General features: G+C 47.7%; 6 protein-coding genes across 8 annotated transcripts in view; 4 read left to right on the top strand and 2 right to left on the bottom strand.

Moving 5' to 3' along the window:
* LOC108156941 (mannosyl-oligosaccharide alpha-1,2-mannosidase IA) overlaps positions 1–3,331 on the bottom strand; it is a 68,859-nt gene extending 65,528 nt beyond the window's left edge. The window contains exons 1-2 of one of the 2 annotated variants that reach the window (XM_017288715.2): positions 3,066–3,331; positions 1,185–2,111 (exon numbers count right to left, since the gene is read on the bottom strand). In XM_017288715.2, the coding sequence (XP_017144204.1) occupies positions 1,185–1,799 (615 nt within the window). In that variant the 5' untranslated portion in view covers positions 1,800–2,111; positions 3,066–3,331. The remainder of the gene's footprint in view (positions 1–1,184; positions 2,112–3,065) is intronic. The other variant, XM_017288724.2, reaches the window with a different exon arrangement.
* A 301-nt stretch (positions 3,332–3,632) lies between these two features.
* On the top strand, positions 3,633–5,753 carry LOC108156973 (activating signal cointegrator 1). The gene is made up of 5 exons (XM_017288767.2): positions 3,633–3,875; positions 3,959–5,095; positions 5,150–5,271; positions 5,322–5,516; positions 5,589–5,753. Exons 1-5 carry the CDS (start codon positions 3,808–3,810, stop codon positions 5,657–5,659), a joined length of 1,593 nt encoding a protein of 530 aa, XP_017144256.1. The 5' UTR covers positions 3,633–3,807; the 3' UTR covers positions 5,660–5,753.
* Positions 5,754–5,866: 113 nt separating this feature from the next.
* On the top strand, positions 5,867–6,321 carry LOC108156981 (migration and invasion enhancer 1). The gene is made up of 2 exons (XM_017288776.2): positions 5,867–5,969; positions 6,035–6,321. Exons 1-2 carry the CDS (start codon positions 5,944–5,946, stop codon positions 6,297–6,299), a joined length of 291 nt encoding a protein of 96 aa, XP_017144265.1. The 5' UTR covers positions 5,867–5,943; the 3' UTR covers positions 6,300–6,321.
* LOC108156967 (cactin) lies at positions 6,300–8,689 on the bottom strand. The gene has a single exon (XM_017288755.2). The coding sequence runs from the start codon at positions 8,600–8,602 to the stop codon at positions 6,383–6,385; it is 2,220 nt and encodes a 739-aa protein (XP_017144244.1). The 5' UTR covers positions 8,603–8,689; the 3' UTR covers positions 6,300–6,382.
* A 291-nt stretch (positions 8,690–8,980) lies between these two features.
* LOC108164580 (molybdenum cofactor sulfurase) lies at positions 8,981–12,216 on the top strand. Of its 2 annotated transcripts, none has more exons than XM_017300400.2 (3): positions 8,981–9,159; positions 9,426–9,576; positions 9,641–12,216. In XM_017300400.2, the coding sequence occupies exons 1-3, from the start codon at positions 9,096–9,098 to the stop codon at positions 11,796–11,798; spliced, it is 2,373 nt and encodes a 790-aa protein (XP_017155889.1). In that variant the 5' UTR covers positions 8,981–9,095; the 3' UTR covers positions 11,799–12,216. The 2 variants fall into 2 exon arrangements, with proteins under 2 accessions (XP_017155889.1, XP_017155888.1); XM_017300399.2 differs by lacking the exon at positions 8,981–9,159 and adding an exon at positions 9,166–9,333.
* Positions 12,217–12,532: 316 nt separating this feature from the next.
* LOC108165009 (small G protein signaling modulator 1) lies at positions 12,533–25,944 on the top strand. The gene is made up of 7 exons (XM_017301043.2): positions 12,533–13,528; positions 20,228–20,910; positions 20,980–21,697; positions 21,772–22,068; positions 22,142–23,702; positions 23,765–24,042; positions 24,099–25,944. The coding sequence occupies exons 1-7, from the start codon at positions 13,468–13,470 to the stop codon at positions 24,185–24,187; spliced, it is 3,687 nt and encodes a 1,228-aa protein (XP_017156532.1). The 5' UTR covers positions 12,533–13,467; the 3' UTR covers positions 24,188–25,944.
* Positions 25,945–27,806: the final 1,862 nt, after the last annotated feature.

The following is a 27,806-nucleotide window of genomic DNA, read 5'->3' as shown; positions in this document are numbered from 1 at the left end:
AAACATTATCCACATTCGCCGCACACTTGAAAGCGAAACTTGAGAACATTTTCGTTGTGTTTGCGATACGATCGATGATGAGTGGAATGCGGGGCTGGCTTTGAAGCCGTTGTGTTGCGAATTTTTCAATTAATTGCGAAAGCCATCGGGTCCGGGTATTGATATTGGGGAAATAAGACTGCACATAGCTCTCGAGACATTTTAATTGATTTTCATTCTGCCATAGAAACGATCGTTCTATTCCACTGTCACGCACGCACGTACGCTCCCATCTCTAGGTAAAAGTCAGCAACATCGCAGAAAATTACGGCAACCGCGACGGCGACGGCGACAGCGACAGCGACGGCGATCATCTCGTTTCGTTCTTCTCTGTTTCCATGTACACATCTCCCCCCCTCCCCATCCCTCCCCCGGCCAGACAACAAACGTTGGCTGATTTTTAATGATAATTCCAAGACTTTGTTTTCTATTCGTTTCGTTTGCCTACGGGGGCCCCACAGCAGCGTCGCGTCGTCGGATTCAACGGATTCTGGGTCACTGGAATTTAGCAAAAGCAAAAGCAAATAGAAAAAAAAGACAGCAACGCAGAACAGAAAACGAAACGAAGCAAAATGTAAATAAAGAAACAAAGCAAAAATCTTTATTAAGACTTGCGAATTTGTAATGGAATTAATAATTCAGCTAAATGGTGGAATTAACTGAAGAGAAAGTTGAAATTGCAAGAAGGGCATAAACTGCCGCATAAACTATCTCCCATATGCTGATCCCACCCCCCTCCGCACGCAGCTTCGGGCACAATCAGGAAGCGGAAAGAGCGAGAGCAAGCTTTAAAGGGGTACGGGTGGGGTGGTACTCTCTTCAGGGCAAGAGAGAGCATGCCGTTGGAAGGTGCGGGACGTCGCGCAGTCACGTCGCGGAAGTAAGCACTAGAGATGCGAAAGAGCAAATGGGAGAGGAAGCACAAATAGCGGAATGCTGATAATTGTCCACATACCAAAAAAAAAAATATGAAAAAAACCAGCAACAATTAACAAGAAATTCCAAATTAGAGCACGAGAGCGAAAGAGAGAAGGAGAGAGGGCAAGGCAGACAGAGATTCAAGGAATGGACAGAGTCGTAGTCAGGGCAAGGTGGGGGAGGGAGAAATGGTTTTTCTATACGTACAATATGCTGGCGGGACTTACCTCTTTAATCTTCTGACGTCGCTCCTCCAGAGTGGCGTCCACAGTGTCCGGCGCCTGGTCGTTGCCGCCACCTCCCATGGGCAATTGGATAATTTGCTGGGCGGGATTGTTGTGCGTGGAAACTGTGTCGGAGTCGCCCTGTGCTGGAGCTGCCAGCACGGGTACGGCCACATGGCGGGCATCCTCCGCCTCCGCACGCTCCTGTTCGAGTTGCTCTTCCAGCGCTGCAGCGGGGGCTGGGGCCTGGACATTGGCTGCATCCGCTTCTCCCGCTGCTGCTGCTCCTGCTCCTGCCTGCGCTGCCGGCGGCTCATCCAGGATGTCGCCCAGCTCTGCTCGAATCTTTTGCTCCAAACGCTGGCGATCGCCAATAAAGTGCGGATCCTCGTTGCGTGACGCATGGGCGGCGAGAGGCGGGGCTGGTATGAATATCTCTGGACCGGCTTTCTGAAAGTGCTTGTAGACGCGGAGGACACGATCGCCGCCAAAGTTATCCGGCAGCAGGAAGATGCCGCCAAAGCACAGGAAGCACAGGGTGACCAAGACGAGGCCAATCAGACATTTCTCTCGCGAATGGAAGTTTGATTTCCGTCCAATTGGACCGATGCGATACATTTTAACAAATTAGTTGTTTTTTTTTTTGTGTGTTTTTCTTACTAATAATTTTATTGCTTATGCGGGATTGTTAAGGTTGTTGGTTGTTGCTTTTGATTTGTATTATTTTTTCTGGAGGCACACAGCTGTTCGGTTTTTGAGGTTTTGCCGGTTGAGGTTTACAGTTGTTCACACACACACACACGGACACACGCGCGCACGCTCGCTCTCGCTTCCTGCCTCTCTTGTGACGTCAGTTATGCGGCTGCATTGTTATTGTTTATTGCTATTTTTGGCAGGTTTACAGCACGCATACAAGTACAATTTAAAGAACTGTATGTGCGAAAAGAAACGGTAAATAAAATCGCAGTCCAAATACAACAACGCTGGCACTGCGGCGTGGCGTACGAACACGAAAAGGAATCGGGGGAAAAGAAGACCAGCAGCAGACAAAACACAGACAAGCACACGCACACACAGATTTACAGGAACGTTTATGCGTGACACAATTGATGCATTGTTGGTCAAGAAAGGAATTCGTTCTGTTTTCTATTGCAAATACATTGGCAAACGCTTGAAGCACAGATCCCGCTATACCGTGTCACTATACTAAATATTGCATTTTATTGACGATTGATCACGATTAGGTAGCACAGACCTAGAGTACAATGACAATGAGATTTGTTTGCTTTGAACCACATTTCTCAAGGGAGTTTACTTCAGCGCTTGATCACGACTGGGCTCCACTGCATAAACTGCAAGTAACACACACACACACAGTCACTCAAACACAGTGGGACAGACAGGAGAGAGCGAGAGCAAAGGAGAGCAAGCACAGTAATAGGCGCACACGCAATTTTTGCTATACATTTGCTAAAACAATTTGGACGTATTACGGAATATATAGACCGTTATAGCTTGCCAAAAGTACCGTTCGTCGTGAACAATAAAAAAAATGAACAAAAAGTATTCTGTCGTTACTGGTCGCTCTATGATGCGAGGGGAGGTGCGGGGTGCGGTGTGTGGGGGATCCCTTTCCCCTTCGCTCTCACTATTTTACAGTTACAGCTGACAGACTGGCAAAGACCCAAGAGGGGTGGTTGGTGGGGAGGAAACTGAGGCATCACTTTGATTTTTTTTCGCTCTTTCGTTTTGATTTTTTTTTTGCTTACTGTCTCTTTCTCTCTCTCTCTCCCTGTCCCTGTCTCTGTCTCTGCTGCTTCTTCACTTCCACGCTATTGTTGGTGCTTTTGTTGTTATTGGAGGACTCGGTCTCTCGCTCAATACCTGAACGTGTACTTTCTCTCTACTAACACAATGGGCCGTTACCGCTGCTGGCGAACATAATATTATTTACAATACGGATTTCACGCAAGCCACGGTTTAATTTAGTTTACAGCAGAAATATCACATATCACATATCGCGGCATTCGATTGGTTTTTTGTTTTGTTTTACATTTTGGCTTAGTTTGTTACACGGCAACTGCTGACTACACGCTTGCTACATAATGGGAGAAAAACGAGGGTGTGGACAACAGGCAACACGACCACAAAATGCATCGCATGCAAGGGGAAACCCACCCCACTTGAAAAATATACCTTGAAAAGCCGATTCGCTTTTTGTCTTCAAGGTACATTCTTGGTTGTTGTCCATACCCGTTTTTATAGACCATTCAAAGTAACGACTCATTTTTTCGTCGCAAAGCAGAGCAGCATATTTCGCGGCGTTGCCGGATCAGCTGTTGGTGCTTAGTGCTGTAAGCGCGCAATGTTGCTGTTAAAGCAGCTGTTCAAAATATCTGAAATTTGTTGCTATGTATTTGTTGATTGTTGTTGTTTTAATTTTAATTTAATATTTTATCATATATTATTATTACTTACGTTCATAATTAAGTAAAAACAATCACAGCTCAGGATCACGGTTTAGCATCAAGAGTTAATCAGCACTGCCAACAGCTGTTCGGTTTTGCCTGCGTTTTCAAATATCTCCGTCATTTCGCATTTTGAGTAAATAATAATCTTTTTAACAATGGAAAAATGGGTACGGGATACGCTATCCAAGTGCCTGGACTGCGTGGTCACCGACAAGATGATGGAGTGAGTGACCGCCATGGCTGCTAGTTGCCTTCCCTTTGCCCTTTTCTGAAATAATACATTTTCGATCCGACCCGACTATTTAGGGCCATCCTGGAGATCAAGGATGACTACGACTTTGATAACTATTTCGGTAATCTGCTGTGCGAGGAGAACGAGGAGCATCGCATCTTTCTGCTCAACTGCCGCCGGATGCTGCTGAGCGGCAAGCAGGCGCGCAACAACGCCAAGGGCGGCACACCGACCAAACAAATGCCAAATAGATCGCCAATAATGACAAAAAAGGCGCCCGTCGCTGGTGCTGCTGGCGTTGGCGGTGGTGGAGCCAAGGGTAAGCAGGGAAAATATGTGAATCTGTATTCGAACGAGGGCCAGCTGCAGGGCGACACCATTATGCTGAAGGGACGCCGCCGCTGCGACTGCCAGGCGGCGCAGCACAAGCTTATCAACAACTGCCTCGCCTGTGGCAGGATTGTGTGCAAGCAGGAGGGCAGCGGCCCGTGCCTATTTTGCGGCTGTCCCGTTCACACGTCCGAGGAGGAGCTGCAGCTGGCCAAGGATGCCTCCAAGATCAGCCAGATGGCCAAGAATCCCAGCAAGAGTCAGTTGAAGAAGAAGGAGAAAACCTCGATCGCAGGCGGCAGCCAGAAGCCTAACGATGGCCTGGAGCAGGCCGTGGCGCAGCGCGATCGTCTGCTGGAGTACGATCGGAACAGCGAGAAGCGTACGACGGTCATCGATGACGAGCTGGACTACTTCCAGGAGAACTCCGTCTGGCTGAGCGACGTCGAGCGGGAGAAGTACGAGAAGCTCAAGAGCGAGATGCACGAACTGAAGCACGGCAGTCGTCTGACGCGCAAGATCAAGGTGGATTTCGCTGGACGTGAGGTGGCCGAGGAGCTGCCCGTCACCCAGGAGTACGAGCAGCAGGTGATCCAAGATTTGGCGGCCATCAGCAAGGCCGAATCCGCATCCACAGGCACATCCCTCACGGGCCACTCGGCCATGGCCTTGGCCCCCAATCTGGGCATGGCCAAGCCGCCAGTGTATCGGCCAAGCAAGGAGCTAAAGAACTGGCCGGCGGCGGCACCCGCAGGGACCGATAATCTGGAGCGCATCTACAATCGTGTGCAGGACAAGGAGCTGCTCGAGATGCAGGACATGCGGCAGTGCATGTCGATGCATCAGCCCTGGGCCTCGCTGCTGGTGGCCGGCATCAAAAAGTGAGTGCAGTGGACCCCTCGATGATCATTTCTAACTCATGAATCTCTCGGCAGGCACGAGGGACGCGTGTGGTACAGCGAGCATCGCGGTCGACTGTGGATAGCCTCGACGGCCAAAGAGCCACATCCCGAGGAGATAGCCCACATGGAGGAGTTCTATCGGCTGCACTACAAGGGTAAGGTGGTCCAGTCTTCGGTCATTTTTCACCCACAATCGCATCCACAGATCCCAATATGAAATTCCCCGAGCATTATCCCACCAGCAGCCTGCTGGGTTGCGTTCACGTGGAGAACTGTGTGCCGCAGGAGGAGTACCGCGACACCTATCCCCGAGGCGAGTCGGACAGTCCGTATGTGTTTGTCTGCAGCAAGCCGGAGCAGCTGCCGATCCTGCTGCCCGTCCAGGGCGATCATAAGATATGTGAGTGTTTGACCTCGCACCAGCAAAAAGGGGCTGACTCATGCTGATCCTTTCTCTCCTGCTGATCCACAGATGAACTGCCGCTGAAGACGCACAATGCCGCCTGCAAGACGCTGCTGAGGGCCAGGGCCAACAAGGGCTAAGAGCATCCAAGGACTTCTTCACATTCGATTTCAGCATTTAAAATGCTGATTTAATAAAAAAACAAACCTCAAAGGGTTAAGGGTTAACGTTAAATCTACAGTTAATTTTACTTCCTGAAATCCTAAAAAGGCCATACAACCAGAAAAAGCTAGATATAGCCTTAAAAAAGCTAAAATGTCAGCACTTCTCTTACCGATAGATGCCGCTGCTTATCGAACTGTCTGGCAACTCTGCGGCGATTTTAGACCAACTTCTGTTTTGATTGGATTTTGAATTTTATGCAATGGTGACCGTGGATGTGGAGTACTGGTAGGTAGATGCCCATCCCATCCCCATTAGCCGCTGCTGACCACTCTGGACTCAATCCCTTGCAGCGGCGTGTGCAACTTCAAGCTGCAGTGCCATCTGCTGCGCCAATTCCTCTTGGAGGCGGCCGGCCCCGGTGTGGAGGTCAACTGTCGTCAGGGCAGACGCGGCTCCTTTGAGGTGACGATCGACAAGCAGCTGGTGCACTCGAAGCTGGCCACCCTGGCCTTTCCCGACCACCAGAGCGTGCTCCAGCAGGTGCGTCGGGCGGAGAGCGGTGCGCCCGTGGAGGCGGTCCAGGCGGCTCCCATCAAAGATTGTAGTCTAATGTGATTCGGATACAGAAGGAGTGTGCATAGATTTATTCCTAGATTAAACAAACAAAAAAGAATAGTGTGCATCTGTAGAGCAAGGGATCAGCGACGGTAGCGATAGCGCTTGAAGTGGAACCACAGCTGGAAGATGTTGTTGTGGAACTGGCAGCGGAATCCCCGCTTGTAGCTAAACTCCCACTCCCGATTGACGATCTTGAACGCAATATCCTCGTACGGCGGTCCCGTGTGGAAGCGCAGCACCGCAAAGTCCCCATTGTCCGCACAGGGTGTGAGGAAGTACTGCGGCGTCTGTGACTTGTCCATCAGGTCCGGATAGAAGATGTTGAATTTGTAGCCCTGGACGATCTTCGGCGGCGGATTGTCCATGTCGTAGTGCGTCTGGTTGTACTTGTTCCACTCGAAGCCCGTGTGGACGCGATTAAAGTAGCGCGGCTTGCGCGGCCGATACTTGTCCGTCGCCAGCTGGGGCACGGCATCCAGGGTGGTCTCCACGCTGAACTCGGCCTCGTCGCCCTGCATCCCCTGGCGGGCCTCGTTCCGCATGCGCTGCTCCTGCGCGGACAGCTGCTGCTGCTGCTTGCCCGAGGACGATGCATCCACGCGCTCGGGACAGACGATTAGCATACGCTGTCGATGGATCCGGCTCTCATCGTCGCTCTCCTCGTACATGGCGCCATCGTCATTGTCGTCTCGGTCGCCGGCCTGTATCCGACGGCCGGTAAAGTCATCCTCCCTGATGTACGGCGGACTGTAGTTGCCGGCCTGGTAGAGGCGGGCGGCATTGAGCAACTCCCTCAGCGGTCTATCGTCTTCGTCGTCATCGTCCTCATCTTCTCCAGCGGAGAGCGATCGCTGCTCCTCGGCAGCAGCCGCCGCCTCCTCTGCCGCTGGTGCGGCGGCAGCTTCTTCCTCCGTCTCGGGGGCCTGCTGCCTTGACTCCTCCTTTACTGCAGAGGATTGATCCTCGCCGACACCAGCCGTCAGTTCGTCCTCATTCTCCCGCTTGAGGAGCAGCAGTTTCTCGCGCAACAGGGCCTGATGCCGATCCCGGAGACGGGCCCGAGCCATGTGCGCCTTTAGCTGGGAGAGCAGGCTCTCCCAATAGCTGATGTCGACGCCGTCGGCGCGGCTGTTGATCTTGGCCTCGATGCGCTCACGCATCTCCTCCAGCTGCTTGGCGTTCTTGCCGCGAAAGATGTCCGCCACGTCCTTGACGACACTCTGATGGATGCCGTCGCGTCGCTGGTTGAGCGCACTGGCGTCCGAGTGGAGCTTTTGCTGCTTCTGCAGCTCGTCCTGGACAATGGTGACCATGTCGTTCCAGAAATCGATATGCTTGCCCTGCTCCAGCTCCTCGTACACCTTGATGTCCACCAGCAGATCCTCCAGCTCCTCCATGGGCAGGCCGTGGAGCAGCATATACGGCTCGTGCATTTGCATCTCGAGCGACTCCTCGAGCGGGGCGTTGCCAGCGGCCACATACTGGGCCAGCAGATCGATGGGTTTCGCCCGTCCGTCACGGATCCGTATCTCGCTGCGTAGGCGCGCCTGCTCCAGATGGAACTGATCCTCCTGGCGCTGCCACTCGCGGAACTGGACCGCCTCCTTGGCCCGCTGCTGCTGCATAGCATCGTCATCGCGCACCTGCCGCTCCAGCTCACGCTCCTGCCGGCGCTTCTTCACCTTTTCCAGCTCCCGGCGGTTCTCCATTTGCTTTTGCAGCGATAGTACCTCCACCGTTTTGGTGGATAGATTCGAGAGACCCTCCACCTGCAGCTTCTTGCCCCAGTGGAAGGTCGAGGTTAGGTTGGAGTCCCCGAAGGGATTGTCCTCGTTGGAGTACGTCTGGTACTCGTTGTCCCAACCCATGCGCTCGCGGCGACGATGCTCTTTGGCCTGCTTCTCCTGCAGACGGCGTGCGCGCTTCTCTTCGGGTGTCTCCTGGGCCTTCAGCTCCTCCTTGCGGGCCTGGCGCTCTTCCTGATCGCGCAGGCGACGCGCCTCGAGCGATTGCAGCAGCTTCACGGAACTCATGGCCAATGGCGATTTCGATTGGGTTGGTGGCGTTAAGGAGCGACGCTTTTTGCTGCTCTTGTGGCTGCTTCTCTCACTGTGGCCACTATCCTTCTCCCGACGCCGCTCACGCTCCTGCCTGTCTTTGTCGTGCGTTGTGTCGCGGTTGCGTTCACGTTCCTGCTCTCTATCCTTCTCACGATGCCTGTCCCGACTGCTTTTGTGCTCGGGACTCCTGCTCCTTCTATCCCGACTCCGTCGCCGGGATTTGGTCTCTTCTCTGGGCATATTTTCTGAATTTTTCACGAAATGTCGAAAAAAAAACAAATTTAATCACAGCCTCAGTGAGACCGTGTTCATCAATAAAATATACGGTCTGACCCTCAGAAATATACCAAAATATACCGTCTCATTTTCAAAATATATCGATGAAACCCCGTCTATTTATTAATACTGTTTGCAAACCAAGAAACTTTGACCTAACTCCACCAAAATTGTACAAGTTTCATAATTTTGTGGAGTGTTGTTGAATACCCACTAACCAATGGATTAATAATTATAATATGGCTATCGATGGTAAGCGGCTGATTGTAATCGATGTTTCGACCAATAATTAATTAGAAGAGTGCCATCGATATATTTCTGAAGTCGTAGGGCAAACACCGATTCGTGAATACTCTTTAAATTTGAAATGTTATATTAAAAAGTGCGTTAAATACATAGGAAAAGGCAAATGCAATGGAAAACAACGAAAATCATAAAGTTTACAGTATAACAGACCATGCCTGCAATAGGAAAATTCAGAAAAACTAGGCTTCCCAATGACTTGAGGCCCATAGCCAAATGTATGTGCAACGAAGGGTATCTTCGAATTTAATTGCGGCAATTTTTGCAAATATAAATAATGGTGTTAGTTGTCGCGCCAACAAACAGTCCAGTCCCGAACATGTCGTCATATCAATCAGAATACAACGCCGACGAGCAGGCGGCCATCGACAAAGAATTTACTAGACTTGCCAGTGAGTGCGGTGCGACGCGAAGGGCGCCATGGTGAAATAACCCTCTATCGAAAGATAAGAATCTAATAGTGGCTGTTTTTCCAATTGTTTAGACAACAAGAGCATTTATCTGGATCATGCGGGCACCACCTTGTACGCGGAGAGTCAAGTGACGGCCGCCGCAGAGCAGCTGCAACGCGATGTGATCTGCAATCCGCACACGTGCCGCGTCACCGGCGACTATGTGGATCAGGTGCGCTTCAAGTAAGTGGAGCGGAACGATCTGCGTGTCGGTGCGTCTCGATATTAAATTTGTGTTTTATTTCAGAGTTCTGGAGTTCTTCAACACGAAAGAGGATGAGTATCATGTGATATTTACGGCCAATGCAACGGCCGCCTTGTCTCTGGTGGCGGAGAATTTCGACTTTGGCCGGCAGGGGAACTTCCACTATTGCCAGGAGAACCACACCTCAGTGCTGGGCATGCGCGAGAGGGTGCAGGCCAGAGCCATGTACATGCTCAAGGAGGAGGAGATCACTGGCATGGGATCGGTGCCATCAGCAGCCAATGGAGCTAATGGAGCTAATGGCTCTCCTCCTGGTGACAACTCCCTGGTGACCTTCTCGGCCCAGTGCAATTTCAGTGGCTACAAGATCCCCCTCGCGGCCATCGCTGGCATACAGAAACAGGGTCTGGCCCACGGTCTGGGCAAAAGGGTTTCGGGAGAAGCCGCACAGACAACAGACAAAAACAACTACTATGTGTGCCTGGATGCCGCCTCCTTTGTGGCCACCAATCCCTTGGATCTGCAGCGCTATCGTCCCGACTATGTGTGCATTAGCTTCTACAAGATCTTTGGGTATCCCACGGGAGTGGGCGCCCTGCTGGTGAGCCGTCGCGGTGCCGAGGCCTTTCGCAAGAAGCGTAACTTCTTTGGCGGCGGCACCATCAACTACGCCTATCCCCATGCCATGGACCATCAGCTGCGTGAGGTCTTCCACCAGCGGTACGAGGACGGTACACTGCCCTTCCTCTCGATTGTGGGACTCCTCGAGGGCTTTCGCACACTGGAACGCCTGGTGCCGAAAGGGAGTGACGTGGCCACTATGGAGCGTATATCGCGGCATGTCCATGGCCTGGCCCAGTACCTAGAAAAGCAGCTTCGCCAGCTGAAGTATCCCAATGGCCAGCCTCTGATCGAGCTGTATAACAGGGTGGGGTATGAGGACCGCCACCGCCAGGGCGGCATTGTGGCCTTCAATGTACGCACAGACGCTGGTCCCTTTGTGGGCTTCGGTGAGATCGCCTGCGTCGCGGCCCTGCAGGGTATCCTCCTGCGCACCGGCTGCTTCTGCAACATCGGTGCCTGTCAGCGTTACCTCGGGCTGGATGAGACCATGATGGATGCCATTTACAAGCGAGCCGGCCGCATTTGTGGCGACTACTATGATTTGATCGATGGCCAACCCACGGGCGCCGTACGCGTCTCCTTTGGCTACATGACCCGGCGCCAAGATGTGGAGGAGCTGCTCAAAATGCTGCACCTCAGCTACCTGGCCACCAAGCCACAGCAGCGGCTGCAGCTCATCGAGGAACAGGCGGGCCAGCTACCCAAGGCCCTAAAGGAGCGGGCCCAGCGCCTGCGGCCGCAGCTCCTACAGCTGGCCATTTATCCGGTCAAGTCGTGTGCAGCGTTCAAGATCGAGGAGGGTGGCGGTGGCGCTGGAGCTGGCGGCACCTGGCCACTGACGGCACAGGGCCTGCAGTATGACAGGGAGTGGATGATTGTGGACATGAATGGCATGGCCGTCACCCAGAAGCGCTGCTCCGAACTCTGCCTGATCAGACCCCTCATACGGGATGACCAATTGGTGCTGCACTTTGGCGACTCGCCCGCCGGTGTCTCGCTGCCGCTCTCTCTGGCGGACCAAGCTGAGAATTCTTCGCGATGCCGCAGCAAAGTGTGCCGCCAGCCGGTCGAAGGTCTGGACTGCGGCGATGAGGTGGCACTGTGGCTGAGCCAGCATCTCGGACTGGAGGGGCTCCGTTTGCTGCGTCAATCCTCGCAGAGGAGCACCTCCAACGGCGTGCGGCAGCAGCAGAAGCTCAGTCTGGTCAACCAGGCGCAGTTCCTGCTGGTCAATCGCTCCTCTGTTCGTTCCCTGCAGTTCGAAGAGTCTCTGGACGAGACCGTGGATCGTTTTCGGGCCAACATCATCATCGACACGGGCTCGGCCTTCGAGGAGCTGTCCTACAAACAGCTGACCATCGGTCAGGTGCAGTTCCAAGTGGAGGGGCCCTGCCAACGTTGCGACATGATCTGCATTAACCAGCGCACGGGCGAACGCTCGCCGGAGACACTCACCACCATCTCCCGTCTGCAGAGCGGCAAGATGCGTTTCGGTATCTACATCTCAAGGATCTCCACAGCAAACAGCAAGGAGCAACAGCATCTCACCTGCGGAGATGTCGTTGTGGTCAACTAAACACACCCAGACACAGCCCTGCATTCCGTGAGTTCCATGTGGAGGGAGGAAGATCCAGTGCGTTTAATGGGGCTACTCTTATAATAGGTGTACCGTCCTTATGCGATTAAGTTCTTACAATATTATCTTTAAGTATTCGATGGAATATTCATATCAAGACACTCCAGATCTGGCTTTTTGATCATTTTCAAGCAAGCATACGTATTTATTTATGTGCTATATATGGCCATTAACATGGAAATGAAAACTCATTTCCATCAAATTCTATCCCAATATATTCAGAATTTATCATGAGCTTTGATCTTTCAAAAGAGCCATAGTTAATTTTTTGCTTAGTCAAGCTTATTTGTATTATTTTCGACGGTTGTTATCCAGTTTAAATAAAGGCGGTTTAAGTGGGCTCGTTTTTTCTCCCGTATTTTTACGGTATATTTTGAAAGTGAGACGATAAGTGCTCTCTCCTGCGACGAAAAAATGAGTTGTAATTTTGAATGGGCTATTAAAAAGGGTACATACAACAAGCAAGAACAGCCAAGGCAAATTGCAAGGTTCGTACGAACCCTCACCTCTCGTGTGTGGACAACAGACCTTGCAGACAAAATCGGATTTTTGACTACAAGGTATATTGGGCAAATGGGGTGGATTTCACCTTGTATGCGTTGCATTTTCTGAGCCATTTTGGCCATTGTCCATACCCTCTTTTTCCTTCTATTATGTAGCAAAATTTGGGCGGAATTTAGCAGCAGCGAGCGCGCACATACACAGAGCCCCCAGCACTGCACAGTGGGCGAAGAGAGCGAACGAGTGCGCCAGCAGCGAGTGCCCAAGAAAGTATGCCACAAAAGGCACAAGCTTAAAAATGCACACCACATCCACTGCAGAAGAGAAGAGAATGTGAACTAAAAATACAATTTTTAATCAAAATATTCATGTGTATGTACGTATACAGAGAAACCACTGCACATATGTGTGGATTTTCAACTACAAAAGCAGCAGAAGCTGAAGGAGCAGTGGGGCAGCAGCAGCATCAACAGACAAGATCCACACACACACATACAGCAGCAGCAGCAGTTGTTGTTTTGTTTATATAAGTGAGCGTGAGTGTGTGCGGCTATGCTTGTCTGTGTGTGTGTGTGTAAGCGTCGTAGTAAAACATAGTGGAATGCAACAATTACAACAAAAAGTAGCGGAGGCAGCGCCAAATACAACGAAAATATAGGAAACATTTTTTGATACACATTTTTTGCTAAAATAAATGCAAAGGCTAAAGCGAAAATCATAAGCAGCTGGCAGCAATAACAAAAGCCCAAAACCCAACAGAAAGAGAGCGACAGAGACCCACTGTGAGCGGAGCGCAGAGCAAGAGATTCGGAAGCATAAACAAAACGAAACCGAAACCGAAAATATTTGCCCAAAGAATTAAGCCACATAAGAAGGACGCGAACGCGACACGAGCGAAAGAAGAGAGAGAGAGGCGCAAAAGGCAACAGCCACAAGAGCAAAAGCAACGGACAGAGCAACCAAAGCAGAAGTAGCGCGAAGTAGCAGCAGTTGGGAGCAAAAAGGAGAATTGCAAAAGCAAGGCGCTTCATCTTCATCCACCAACACCACCCAACCGCGTGCCGTGCGTGCGCCCCCATCCATCGACACACATCGGAACAGCACCAAAATGAACATGCTACAGAGTTTTAGCGGCAGCGCTGCCAGCACCACAGGCGATGCCACCAGCGGTAAGTGTGAGAGAGAAACTTTTACCTTCTGTGAAAGCCCTAGACCTAAGCCAGGACCCCTGTCCTCGCCCTTCTCTCTGGCACCGTAGGACCTACTCAACTCATTTCATTCGCAGCATATTCCAGCAGCAGCAGCAGCAGCAAACAAAAAATCCAATTTCATATACATACACACACGCAAAGAGTATCCATTGTATGTGTGTGGTGTGTTTTTGTTGTTGTTTCGGCTGTCGCGTCGCTGCTGCGTAGTAAGCGTCGCTGCTGCCGAAGAAGAAGGTGCGAAAGTGAAATGATTTGGCGTCGTTCCGCCAGAAGGAAAGAAAGAAGAGAAAACGCAAACCGAAAATATTGCGCCACAGTAGACACTGACTAAGGGGAATTGGGAATATAATTTGATTATTCTTGCGGATTATAATTCGATTATATTGGAATTGATTGTGTTAGAAGCTGACAGGATTTGACCTTTACTTAACTGCATGCTATCCGTAATTACGAGTATTTAATCAATGACTTATCAAAAGCATGCAGGATTTTCTATACAAATAAGTTCGACTTATGGAGACTTCGACTTACAGAATTGGATGCTAAGTGCTCCCCAAAGTTTTAGTTCGAAATATAGAATATTTCAGATGCAGACGTTCGAGTTATGGAAGTTCAACTGCGTATACTATGTTTCATATTGCATCTTCTATATACAGTCAGATATACAATACATTATGGTCCAAAAATGTAGATTTGGTAGAAAATAATGCTAAAATATATGGTTTTTACTTGCACAATCAGTGAAATTGATTCATTGAAAGAGCTTGATATACAGCCATGCTTCGGTATGAATTCGGAAAAAGTCGTACGAATTGAAATCTGTGCGCTCCGGCTTTCGCAACTTTTTTCCATCGATAGTGTTTGGCGTTTTTTCACTTGAGAACAAAATCTGTTTTGCTTTTGGAAATTGAAATATTTTAATTGGCAATCGTTTTGGCAATCGCTTTATATAAAACCAAAAGAATATCGATATTTGATTTGTCATTTATGTAATCTTAAGATTTGCGAAAACCGGAGCACGCACTTTTGCGATTTGACAGTTAATTAGCCACTTTTGCGATTTGCAATAGCCGGAGCATGGCTTATAATGAAATTAATAATAATTTTCTGCTTCTTTTTATATTCATTGTATCAATATTTGCCACAATTTCTTAGTAAGATCTGGAAAGTACAGTTTCCATCCATAAGTATAGGAATAGCAAGTCTATGTCGAATTTCATGGATAAATTATGTATGTAAAAGGTTAAATTAGAGCAGACTTGGAAATACAGGAAAAACAAACAAAATAATAGCCGTTCAAAAGAACATTTAATTGAAATAAACTTTGAAATATTTTTTCCCAATTGGGGCTGAGACACTGCTGAAATGAGTTTGAATAGATCTCCTTCAGGCCCTACATATGTATGTCTGTATGTTGCTGAATGGGGGGAGTGTACTTCAATGTTAACGATCTAAACATTTTTGTGAGCGTGAGCACGTCTCTGTATCTCAGTAAAAGGAGCAGATGGAAGAAGATCCATTCTTAAGCAGGCTCCATTTTTGTTTGTTTATTTACAAATTGGCTCTCAAGTTCTTTTGCCATCCAGAGAATTGCTCGCTTGTTGCCCATACTGAGAGCTTCACTGTAAATACATATATTGAAAGTTCAGGCCAGCGAAAATGTTTTTTGTATTTTTTTTTATATTTTTTTTTGTAATTGCTCGACTAAACTGTTGAGGAGGGTCGGGGGTAGACGGTGGATGGTTGGTGGTGGGGGGTTGGGTGTGCGATGTGTGAGTACATAAGAGGCCGACCATCAGCTATAGCATACTTCTCGGGGTATATAGGGATACATTCCAATAGATATGTATGTATACACGTACATATGTATATTGTATGTGGAATGGAATAACAAACGGAGAGCAGACACATACCTATGTATATATATGCGTACGAAAGTTTAGCATTGTGTTTGTGTGTGTGTGTGTGTGGGCGGAGGATTGCAGAAATTAATCAAAATAAAATACGAGAATGTCGACTGTCGACTGTCGTTGGTTTTGTCGGTTGACAGGTGGTCCCCGCAGCAGGTTGCAGTCTCTCTCTCTCTCTCTCTTCCCCCCTCCCACCCCCTCTCTCTCTATCTATCTATCTCTGGCTGTGCACCTGTGCGGCTTTGATGTGAAATTGAAATCTGCTCTAATTGCCATCGATTTTGGTTGCAATTTCCCCCCATTTCCCCTTAATTAAATGGCGCAATAAAGACCATGAAAAATGCTAAAGTTCAGGGCCAAACAAGAGTCATTTTCGCATTAATCTTCAATGTATATGGCCGTGGCACTGGCACTGGCACTGGCTTTGATTTTATTCTAACAGGGGAACTTTTGCATGTATTTTTAATGAGAAAAACGTGAACGTGGACGTGGAGAGAGGCCAATTATCGGTTTTTAATGTCAAACGGCGACAGGTAATTGCATTATAGACGCAACCGTACGTATACTTGATGGCATTACGCTCGGTTAGCCGCGCCACGCACCCACTTCCTGTCTTTCGACTTCTGGCGGGGGAGCCTCGCATTTGAAACTCATCAAATTGCCTGGTAATTAAGTAATCAGAGAAGCCCTAGGAGGCACGCTTCTTCCTCCCGATGTCTCGATGTCCATCCATGTCCGTATCATGGCCACGGCTAGACCTCCAACAAGGCCATAGTTTATTCAATTAGATATCAGTAACAGGCAGTAGGAAACAGGTCTTTGGCGCTTCGCACACCTGCACTTGAAAGTAAATCAGTATAGGGGGAATCACTATTTTACGTAAATGTACAGTCAAGACTTGGGTATGTTTCAGCAAAAGCTTTAGAAAATTAAATAAAATTTATTCATATTAAAGCCAAAATGTAAGGCATTCGAGGCAGAGGGCTGATATTTTCTCTGGGTGCAGAGCTTGTTGTGGCAGGACACGACTCTTCTGTATCTCCTGTTGCACTCTCCAATTAGTTGATTTCTTTCTACTTAATCTGATTAGCGGTAGAGACTTTTGTGGTTCTCCATCTGTGCCGGATGCCTGCTGCCTGCTGCCTGGTGCCTGGTGCCTGCCATTCCTGTGGCTGTTCTTGCTTGCAACTTGAGCTTTGGGTGAGACGGAGGCAGGGGTGGAGAGAGCCATGTGTGTGTATACATAATACACGAGCACACGAGGAGCCAACACGTGTGTACGAGTATGCGTGTGCGTCCTTTGTTGGGTAACAAACATATGTTTGGTCCCCGCTTCCACTTACAATATGGCTGGGTGGTTCCTTTTCCTTTTCAGTGTGTGCGTGTGTAAGGTAGAGCTTTCTCCCTGTAACTGGGAGCAAATTAAAGGAAACAGCAAAATGCATGCGCCATCCCTTTCTGATTACAGCCCAGAGCCCAGAGTGTGCCACACGGGGCAGGCAGCACTGGCATCGTCTTTCAGCCGTGCTATTGCTGTTGCTGTTGCCGTTTGCCGCCGTCTCATTTGCGCCTGCTCTTCTTGCCGGTTTGTCGTTTCGTTTCGTTTCGTTTTAGCCCTGTCATCAGCTGTTTTATGTTGTTCAGGGTCAAGTGTGTGGCCTTTGCCTCTCGCACACTCATTCACTCTCTCTCTCTCTCTCTAGCAGGTGTTGTGTGCCTCTCTGCCTCTCTCTCTCTATCTCTTTGTGTGTGTGTGTGTGTGTGTTTGTGCTTTGCTCCCCCACTCTGCGTGGCATGGCTTTGCTCCCCTCGCAACGGGAGTGGCGTCGGGAGGGCAGGGTCGGGAGTCCTGTGGTACAAAGTGTAAGGTTATAATTCAAGGAAGTTTTTTAGCATCGCCGCCGCCACCGCCAGTCAAGGTTACTATATCTATTGGTGGTGCGGTGGTGGGGTGGTGGGGCGTCGGGTATTAAGTTAGGGGGTGGGTCTTGACTCTCGATTGTTGTTTATTGAAATGCTTTCCCACTTAAGAACGGACGGGGGCGGCAATTGCAAATTGCAAAAGAAATGAGAAAATGAGAATAAACAACTTAGGACCAATGTCGATTTATGTACTTTCTGCTCTCACTGTCTCTGTTCCTCTCTCCCTCCGTCCTGTCTGTCCCTCTCTCCCTCCGTCCTGTCTGTTGTGTCTGTTGCGGCACTTAAAATAATATTATCTTTTGTGTAAATTTTTGTTTGGTGGCTGTTAAAGCTGCAACGTTGCCGCTTTTCACACAGAGCGAGACAGAGAAGAGACTGAGATTGTCTCTGTTGTCAGCGCTGTTGCAATTTTGCCAGCCCCACCGCCTCCACCTCCAACTCCACCTCCTCCTCTTCCGATGTAAAAGTTTTGCTCCCTTATCGATTTTCGGGAGTTGTTTTTGTTGTTTTCTGTGAGTGTGTTTGGGGGGCTGTCCTGCCGGGCATTGCCGGGCCATGTCACGTAGCTGCGTAAATCCTTTATTTCCATTCTAATTAGAAGCGCGCGCCTCTCCTTGGAGTTGTGACGCTCCCTGGCCCCCAGCTCCTGGCGTTGCTTATATCCTATTAGCATATTTTGTATATGGACCAATAGACGGTATAACCCATACATACATACTATTGTACATACACAGTATACAGTAGAATACAGTGTGTTCTGAAAGTGTAAGACCATGAGTTGCTTCCCAATTTGATTGCTTTCCTCCATGTCGACAATTTGTACATCGAATCGAATCGAAAACTTCATTAACGTTTCAGAGATTCTATCCGATTTAAGATACAATCTGTTAATATTCTATAACACAACTATAATAGGGCTTGGAAATGGTTTTTGCGACGAAATAACTTGGAAAAAACTCATACAATATGTGTCGCGCAACATGCGGCAGCGCCCTTCGGTCTGCTAACCAGTGCTGCTGCCATTTTAGCATAGTTCAGGCTAGGTTTAGTATTTTTGGCTCGATATATCTTCAGGTACAGTCAGTATCGACACGAACAAAAAATCGTATGAAAGATCATTTCATTTTAAGCCATTAATTATTTAAAAAACTATTATTTTTTTTATTAAAAATACGTATGCGGATGTGATATATTCATCTGTAGGGCTGGATGATTTATTTTTGTATCATAACTATTTTTATCTCAAGCTAAATACACTCAAAAGTTTTAATTTTGTCGCATAGTGTAATTTTTTAAAACATTGTAGTCCTGTTTAAAATTTTATGTTGCCAAAATGGCAATTTTCCATCGTAATATTTACATATAATTAATCGATTTTTTAGAGATTATAACGCAGAATATTAAAACAGATTGCGTTATTCTTTATGCCGTTTAGATACCCTTTAAACACAGAATATACTCGTATATTTATCTGATATTTCTCTGATAGTCTGAATAATGAAAAGGGTATACTTCCCTTTATCTCACTCTTTCTCAATGCTTAAACCTTTGCGATGGGAAAGCTTTTTGTTTTATTATTCCAAAGAAACTTATTTTTATATTTGAATGCAAGCGAATATGCGGCCTTTTCAGGTTATTTTATTTGCCTTGCAATTCAGAAAATAACTTATTTATGAATTCTGTTCAAATCACAAAAGTTTGTTCAAAAATAAAGCTTCGGAATTCAATAAATTTAAAAAATAACCTGAACTTCTTAACAATTCTCTTCTATATTTAAGAATATTTATGTTCCGACTATCGAGCAATATGACACTTGTAAATAATTTAATAATTTTTTAGTATTTTTTTCAGATTTTTTTTAAACTTTTTTTATGCATATTATTTATTAAGTATTTAATGATTTTTATATTTGTATTTACTTAATATTATTTAGTATTTAATGATGTATTTATTTATATTATTTGTTCTATTTTATTTGAATTAATAAATTAATTTTTAATTTTAATTTAATCGAATCAATAAAGTGATTTTTTTTTTTGCTTTCCTAATTAATATTTTTCTCTTTTGAATAAATTAATTTATTATTATTTTGTTTGAAATTTGTGTGTTTTAATTCTTTAAATCCTTTCTCCCCCTTTTCCAATGTTTAATCGTTTGGGATGATGATGCAGTCATCAGATATGTGTCTCAGACAGTTGTTAGCTGCCAGTTCCCAGTACCCAGTGCCCCTGCCTGATTCACCTGCAACTACACGTGGGCTGATGTGCGTGCATCAAAACGTGACACTCGTGAGTCGTCTGTTGTGGGTTATGCATGCGTTCTTATGGCAACGAAGCGCACTGTACGGCACACAGGCCATCACATGCAAACACACAGAAGTGCGTATCGTTTTCGTATCGTACATAAGTATTTATGTAATCATGAGGCATGAGGCAAGAGGCAAGAGGCTATGAGGCATGCGACTATGAGGCATGGGGCATGAGGCATGAGCCTATGAGGCTTTAAGAGGCAGAGGGACGACGGATTTGTGCACAGGAGCAAACAGAACCAAAATTGACAGCGATGACAAAATGATTGACGTCGGTCTGGGGCTCCGAAACGAAACGAAACGAAACGGAAGGATGGGGCGCGGTGAGGAGTGGAGTCCACGTGGGTCTTGGGGCATGTGCAATCAATCAAAGCATATTTATGGGAGGGGCTATCCCTAATAGGGATTGGGATTGGGGTGTCATTAGCAGACAGGGAAGAGGGAGGACCAGGGCAACAAATTACGCTTGAGTCGCATTAATTTCCGATTTCCATTCCCCCGTCCACCACCGCACAGCCGAGACCGAGCTCAAGGAGCGGCTGATAGCCAGCGTCAAGAAGGAGGTGAAGCAACTGATGGAGGAGGCGGTGACCAAGAAGTACGTCCACGAGGAGAGCAGCTCGGTGACGTCGCTCTGCGGCGCGGTGGAGGCCTGCCTCAGCCATGGCCTGCGCCGTCGGGCCCTCGGGCTGTTCAAGACCTCCTCGACAACGGCCCTCATCCAGAAGATAGCCAAAATCTGTCCGGAGGCGGACTACGTGAGCCGGCGCCTGCTCGAGCTGGAGCTGGCCCACGAGAGCACCGCGGTGAGCGGCAAGCGTTCCTCCTCCAGCAGCGACAGCATCATCAAGCCCAAGCTGATCAGCAAGCAAACGGGCAGCAGTTGCAGCAGCAGCTCCGTGACCACCATCAATACGGTCTCCAATGGGGCAGGCGGCGGCGGCGGTGTCCTGGGAGGCGCCGTAACACCGCTGGGCAAGTACCTGTGGATACGGCTGGCGCTGTACGAGAAGCGGCTGGCCAAGATCATCGAACATCTGGTGGGCAATGCCAGCAACTACTATGATCGCGAGGCGCTGGTCGCCGACGCCGATTATGGATCCATTCTCAGCTCCCTGCTGGTGGGGCCCTGTGCCCTGGAGTTTACGCGGGCCAAGACAGCCGACCATTATTGGTCCGATCCGCATGCGGATGAGTTGGTAAGTGCCTCGGCGCGTCCTCTACAGCTGGATCTGATCACCTTTTCTGCTTCTCTTTTGTGTTCTCAGGTGCAGCGGCATCGGATAAGCTCGGGCAACCGCACACCACCCACCTGCCATCGGCCGATCATTAACTTTAAGAGGAGCCTGCACACCAGCTCGGAGGACACGAGCAGCGGCAGCTTCAAGGCCTGCTCGCCGGCGAGCGTGGCCAAGGACTATGTGGAGTCGCTGCACCAGAATTCGCGGACCACCCTCCTCTATGGCAAGAACAATGTACTCGTCCTGCCCAAGGACGTGTCCGAGCCGATGCCCGGCTATCTGAGCCTCCATCAGAGCATCCAGTCGCTGACCATCAAGTGGACACCGAATCAGCTGATGAACGGCTACAACGACGGGGACAACAGCGACAAGAGCTTCTACTGGAGCTATGCCCTCAATATCAACGTGGACGAGATCGTCTACGTGCACTGTCACCAGAATCGTGGCGGGGACACCGGCGGCACCATCATCCTGGTGGGCCAGGACGGGGTGCAGCGTCCGCCCATCCATTTTCCCGAGGGCGGACACCTGCAGGCGTTCCTCAGCTGCCTGGAGACGGGCCTGCTGCCGCACGGACAGCTGGATCCGCCGCTCTGGTCGCAGCGCGGCATTGGCAAGCTGTTTCCCTGGCCGAAGAGCGTGCGCCGGCATATACTGCCCTCCGTTATGGAGGCCTCCTCCAGCGACGAGACGCCCATCGACTATGTTTTTCGCGTGGTCAGCAAGAGCCAGCACGAGGAGTTCTGTAAGAGTCGAGTTCCTGTGCGATTAACTGATCGATCAATCTGTACTCATCCATCCCCCCTCTACTCTTCCCAGTGGCCACGCATCCCATCCTGGAGCTGGGGCGCTCGAGTCCGCGCCGCAAGCACTTGGGCAGCTGCTCCACCACCGGCAGCAGCGACTGCTCCAGCAAGAGTCTCTCCATCGATCAGAGCAGCAGCGATCCGCCCCTGATCCAGGCCAGTCAGACGGCCAGCATTGAGCTGGTGTGCTCCACCATGCGCCGGCAGATCATCTCCCGGGCCTTCTACGGCTGGCTGGCCTACTGCCGTCATCTATCCACGGTGCGGACCCATCTCTCCGGACTTGTCTATGGCCGCATTATGCCCGATTGTAAGTGCCCGATTCCCCTCTCTTCAAGGGCTTTTCGCTCTTTTTTACAAATCTACCCCTCTACTCTTCACAGTGGCTGCCGACGAGGAGGGCCTCACCAGACAGAAGTGGCTGGAGATGCACGTGGATGGCGTTGTCTCTGGCGAACTGGAGCTCTATCGTTTGGTCTACTTTGGCGGCGTACAGCCGGATCTGCGCAAGGAGGTGTGGCCCTATTTGTTGGGCCACTACGCCTTCGGGTCCACCTGCGAGGAGCGTAAGAAACAGGACGAGACCTGCAAGCACTACTACGAGACGACGATGAGCGAGTGGCTGGCCGTGGAGGCGATTGTCCGGCAGCGGGAGAAGGAGAAGACAGCGCTGGCCGTGGCGAAACTAAGTGCGGAACAGGCGCGTCTGGCGGCCAATGCCAATGGGGCTGGCGCTGGATCTGATGCTGCAGCTGCTGGTCCGAATGCTGCACGGCCATTGACCAATGGCACACGGGAGCTGGAGCTGGAGCGTGGTCTTGGCGACGATGAGGCGGAGCTGGGCGCAGATGAGGGTGAGAACGACGTGTTTGATGATAACGATTTCTCCGATATATCCGATCCTGGAGATCTGTCCGATGATCCCGAACTGGCAGCAGAGGCTGAGGAGCAGCCTGAAGAGGAAGGAAACGAGAAATCGGATGAGGATTTGGACCAGGAGCAGGAGCATGAGCTGGAGCAGGAGGAAGGCCAACTCATGCCGCAGCTGAGCGAGCAGTTGATGCTGGAGTTCCAGAATCTCGACTGCATGGAGCCGCTGCACCTGCAGGAGAACTGCTTCGCTGACTCTGAGGCGGAGGGGGATATGGGTCTCGGGCTGGACGCCGGCGGGAACATCCTGCTGCTGAGCATCAAGAGCTCGCCCTCCACCAGCAGCTACGAGACGGTCGGCAATGAGTTCGTAGACATGGTGGATGTCAAGGAGGAGGAGCCAGAAGGTGAAATGGAGCCAGAGACAGAGCCAGAGACAGAGCCAGAGCTAGAGCCAGAGCCCTGCGGTCTGTTGAGTAAATTCCACAGCGCCGACGATGTGCGTCGGGACGGGCAGGGCGAGGAAGCAGAGCATGAGCATGAGGAAGAGCACCCATCCACGTCCGTGATCATCACAGAGGCCGCCTCCCTGGATGCCCTGGATGTGCAGTGCAACGACGACGAGACCACCGAAGATTTCACCTCACGCAAGACCAGCCTCATGTCACCCATGAACGATGACATCACGGTGGTGGCCTCCCTGGATGCCCTGCAGGAGCCAAAGTCCGCCTGCGTCTCCCCGGCCAGCTCCAATGGCGGCGTCTACAGCGTCGAGCTGCTCGAACAGTTCGGCCTCAATCTGCATCGGATCGAGAAGGATGTGCAGAGATGCGATCGCAACTACTGGTACTTTGCCAACGAGAATCTGGACAAGCTGCGCAACGTGATATCCACGTATGTGTGGGAGCATCTGGACGTGGGCTACATGCAGGGCATGTGCGATCTGGTGGCCCCACTGCTGGTCATCTTCGACGACGAGTCCCTGAGCTACAGCTGCTTCTGCAAGCTCATGGAGCGCATGATCGAGAACTTTCCCAGCGGCGGTGCCATGGACATGCACTTTGCCAACATGCGGTAGGATCTGATCTGATCTTCTTTATGCCTGTTATATGCTTATAATCTTCTCTTAATGGCAGATCCCTCATACAAATCCTCGACTCGGAGATGTATGATCTGATGGACTCGAATGGGGACTACACGCACTTCTACTTCTGCTACCGCTGGTTCCTCTTGGACTTCAAGAGGGAGCTCGTCTACGACGATGTCTTTGCCACTTGGGAGGTGATCTGGGCGGCCAAGCACGTGGCATCTGGAAACTTTGTCCTCTTCCTGGCCCTGGCCCTGCTCGAGACCTATCGCGACATCATCCTCTCCAACAGCATGGACTTTACCGATGTCATCAAGTTCTTCAATGGTATGCGAACACCGATTGCTTTTAGATTATTCGATTCATAGTCGATTCTCTTGCAGAAATGGCCGAACGCCACAATGCCCAATCGATTCTGCAGCTGTCCCGCAGTCTGGTCCTTCAGCTGCAGACCATCATCGAGAACAAGTGAAGAAGGGAGCCGTAATCGCAACCGTAACTGCAAGCGCAACACGCGTAACCATAACCATAGCCACAACCATAACCGTAGATGTGTCCCCGTATCCGTATCCGTATTCGTACCCGTACTTGCCGATCAGTATTGAGCATGCGATGTACTAGTAGAGAGCACCATAGATCATAGAATGTTGGATAGAAACTGCGCCTAGTCATACCCGCACACGGCATACACATAGTGCATATGATATGTAGTAGATGGCAATTAGCTGAAGCTCTCGAATGAGGTTTTGGGCTTTTTTTTTTGTTATATTTTTATAGAAACGGCTGGGAGTCGCCTAAGATGCGATGCAGAAGTTAATTGAAATTTAGCTTAATTAAGGAAATTGTAGTGACCTGAGATGTGACGTCGAGTAAAGTAGAACAAATATGAGAGGAAAATGAACAACGTAAATGAGAAATAAATACTATTTACTATATACAATATATGATATACAGATACGATGCTATATATGTACATGTATACATCCATTCCACATATATAGAAGCAGTTACATATTTATACTTTTTGTATGGGGATGGTCGTCACGTGTGCGGCCATCAGGAACCATCTACATATACATATATACACTATATAACATATAACAAATACCAAATACCATATACATACATTTGCGATGCTGTGCGAAGGTTTTCGGATTGGGCTTTCGTGGCCCGAGGCTGTGGGCCAATTGTTGTTAATGTTATTTTTTACCAATTTAGCAAATGATCAGATATATATACACACACACACACCACACACACATGTATATGTGCGTATATTAGAGGTCTGCAGAGGGATATTAGAATCAATTCCATTCGCCACTTCGTTGAAATCCTTTTTTTCGGAGTCACTCAATGAGTTTGAATGCATTCATATTCATGCAGGCCCCCTACATACATTTAATGATATTCGATTGCAATTATTCGTTTCTTAGGTTGGATTTTGTTTGGCCTTGTTATTTTTGGGTTTAAGGAAAATAAAACATTTTCAGTTTTAGAAGCTTCGGGTAGATCCTGCGGCTATATCCCATACACAGATCGAACAATTGTAGACCCCACACACACAAACACACACACACAAAAATGTTATAAAAATGTTGTTAAAGAAAAAAGAAAAAACAAAAAAACAAAAAACGTTGAGTTTGAGTTGATTGCGTTATTGTATTAGAAGAATTAATATACAACAAAAATATGATACATACAATACGAATATATATACATATATTAAACGAGTATTTATACGCAAACATATTATATACATATATACATTATATATACCCTATATATAGAGAGCAAGATGTGTTAAATGTGTTACTGTATTTTGATTTGTTATATGTTTTGTTTTTTTTTTGTTTGGGTTTCCAAACCAAAGAAACGTTCTCTCTCAGGCAAATGTTGTTTCTTCAGTTCATTTTCGAAAGAAATTCTTTTGTACTATTGCTGCTATGTTTTTTGGTAAGTGCAGGCGCACCAAAACTCCCTCCACTAAAGGGCTAAAGGTTTATCGGTTAAAGGTTTATACATATATATATATATATATACAACACATTATACAGATACCATACTATATATACATTGTATGGGACATAGGTAAATGCGAGTAGCACGCTTTTTGTGTATAGAAAACTAAACGATGGAAACGAAAAACAAAAAACTAAAAACCAAAAAAATAACTTAATGTGATTTCTTGTTGCTTCTTTGAATATTGATATTTTTGTAAGCGCTAATACAGAAACGAAAACAGAAACAGAGAAGAAAAACATACAATATATATATATAATGAAAGATAAAGATAGAAGATAGCAGGCAAGCGAGAGCGAGAGCGAGAGAGAGAGTGCGTGTGTATGTGAAACATAAGAGATATATTTTACAGATGAAAGCGAGACGAGACGAGAAGGGCCTCTGACCTCTGAACCTCTGAGTCCAAACATCATTTTGGCCACACTTTTGATAAAAATATTCGATGAAGGATCCGCCACGATCCAGACGAAACACGAAATACGAAAGAAATAACTCTCGCTATATAATATTGTATCGTAATCGTAATCGTAATCGTAATCAAAGCTAAGCTACTATATATTTATATATACCCCGTCTTTGTAGAGACGATGACACCTATAGAGATGACACCTTCCGAGCATATAGTACATACATACATACAAACAGATATTATGTTACTGTTACATATAGCATTACACATGAATAGTATGACAAATATCCTATGATATGTTCCACAAACAGAACAGCATCACACAGAACAGAAGGCGAGGAAAACCCCACAAGAACATAAACAAAACCAAAACTAAACATACGATTAAATGTATAATTTAACAGAAAACAAAACCAAAAAAAATAACGATGGAAAATAAAAGCGAATTATGTAAAATGTTTACAACAAATCAGGGAACACTATTCATTTGTTTATAAAAGAGTATTAGCCCTCCGATGGATGCGTATATCTCAAGAAATATATCGCCATTACAGCATATTGGATCAAAGGATCTGTTAATATATTCTTTCTTATCGTTATACTGCCATTTATAGCCAGTCAATATTCCACAAAAAACATCCAGAACACAAGACATCATGATGATAGTCGTGTGGTGTGTCTTCAATATCAATGATTTGTTAGTTTATTTATTTATTATTCTGCCTAAATACGAACTATTTACAACAATGAACATTTAAAGTATAATACTGCAAATTTTGATTACAAAATGAGCTCCCCACTGAGCCCTTACGCTCTTTCCTTCGCTCTCTTCCAGTGTGGCTTGGCCAACACAAGAAAAAGAGGAATATTCTGTAAATTTGAATGCCATTTCTTGCCAACCCCTCGGAAAGACAGCCATTTGTTCTCTATTATTCGGTTTATTTATCATTAAAGTAAAGGAATTCAATTTTCCAGAAAATGTTGGGGATATGATAACTAAAATGTTTCATAGCTAACTCTTCATCCTTTCTCTCCCGTTTAGGATTCCAGGGCTTTTTATAAACAATATAACCCTTGAAGAACCCTTATCCCACAACACCAAACAAAAAGGGATATTTTGTATCTTATGTTGTCTTTAGATAATTAAATGTTAGCAAATATTTTTTGATATATATATATTTTTTTTAATTTTATTTTGTTTTTATACTGTAATTTACTAAAGAAATTTGTTTGAAAAATACGAAAAATCGGAACATCATTGATCAATTATCGCAGTCCAACGTATCAGCATTATCTGTTATATTCCTTATATTTATATATTCCTTATATATATTATCTTATTTATTTTCATAAAATATAGATGCTAATTCTCAGAGTGTAGCACTATCTTTCATTCTTCATAGAAAATTCCATTGACCAACACTCTAAATGGACCACAAAAACCGAGAAATTAGCTAACCAACACTACTGGCATCTGGGCTCTAATGGCATCTTAGTTGCTTGCACCTGAGAGACACAAGGGCCACAAAACTGGGGCACGCACGCAAGCAAAACCAGCCCCCCCACCACCCCCCCCACAAGCTTAAGCACACATTTCGTATCCGTACATTTCGGTACACACGAAACCAAAGCGTGGTGCAGGTTATGTTAAGCACTCTAATGG

This window comes from Drosophila miranda, chromosome XL (assembly GCF_003369915.1).
Source record: "Drosophila miranda strain MSH22 chromosome XL, D.miranda_PacBio2.1, whole genome shotgun sequence".
NCBI classification, from domain to species: domain Eukaryota; kingdom Metazoa; phylum Arthropoda; class Insecta; order Diptera; family Drosophilidae; genus Drosophila; species Drosophila miranda.
This window is presented reverse-complemented; position numbering and strand designations above follow the sequence as displayed.

Excerpts from the sequence above, each read along its gene's own strand:
- LOC108156973 (XM_017288767.2), top strand. The coding sequence starts at position 3,808 with ATGGAAAAATGGGTACGGGATACGCTATCCAAGTGCCTGGACTGCGTG. Across the intron at positions 5,096-5,149 it reads CTGGTGGCCGGCATCAAAAA|GCACGAGGGACGCGTGTGGT; the intron begins GTGAGTGCAGTG and ends ATCTCTCGGCAG. Across the intron at positions 5,272-5,321 it reads CTATCGGCTGCACTACAAGG|ATCCCAATATGAAATTCCCC; the intron begins GTAAGGTGGTCC and ends TCGCATCCACAG.
- LOC108156981 (XM_017288776.2), top strand. The coding sequence starts at position 5,944 with ATGGTGACCGTGGATGTGGAGTACTG. Across the intron at positions 5,970-6,034 it reads ACCGTGGATGTGGAGTACTG|CGGCGTGTGCAACTTCAAGC; the intron begins GTAGGTAGATGC and ends AATCCCTTGCAG.
- LOC108156967 (XM_017288755.2), bottom strand. The coding sequence starts at position 8,602 with ATGCCCAGAGAAGAGACCAAATCCCGGCGACGGAGTCGGGATAGAAGG.
- LOC108164580 (XM_017300399.2), top strand. The coding sequence starts at position 9,219 with ATGGTGTTAGTTGTCGCGCCAACAAACAGTCCAGTCCCGAACATGTCG. Across the intron at positions 9,334-9,425 it reads AGAATTTACTAGACTTGCCA|ACAACAAGAGCATTTATCTG; the intron begins GTGAGTGCGGTG and ends CCAATTGTTTAG. Across the intron at positions 9,577-9,640 it reads GTGGATCAGGTGCGCTTCAA|AGTTCTGGAGTTCTTCAACA; the intron begins GTAAGTGGAGCG and ends GTTTTATTTCAG.
- LOC108165009 (XM_017301043.2), top strand. The coding sequence starts at position 13,468 with ATGAACATGCTACAGAGTTTTAGCGGCAGCGCTGCCAGCACCACAGGC. Across the intron at positions 20,911-20,979 it reads ATCCGCATGCGGATGAGTTG|GTGCAGCGGCATCGGATAAG; the intron begins GTAAGTGCCTCG and ends TTGTGTTCTCAG. Across the intron at positions 24,043-24,098 it reads TGTCATCAAGTTCTTCAATG|AAATGGCCGAACGCCACAAT; the intron begins GTATGCGAACAC and ends ATTCTCTTGCAG.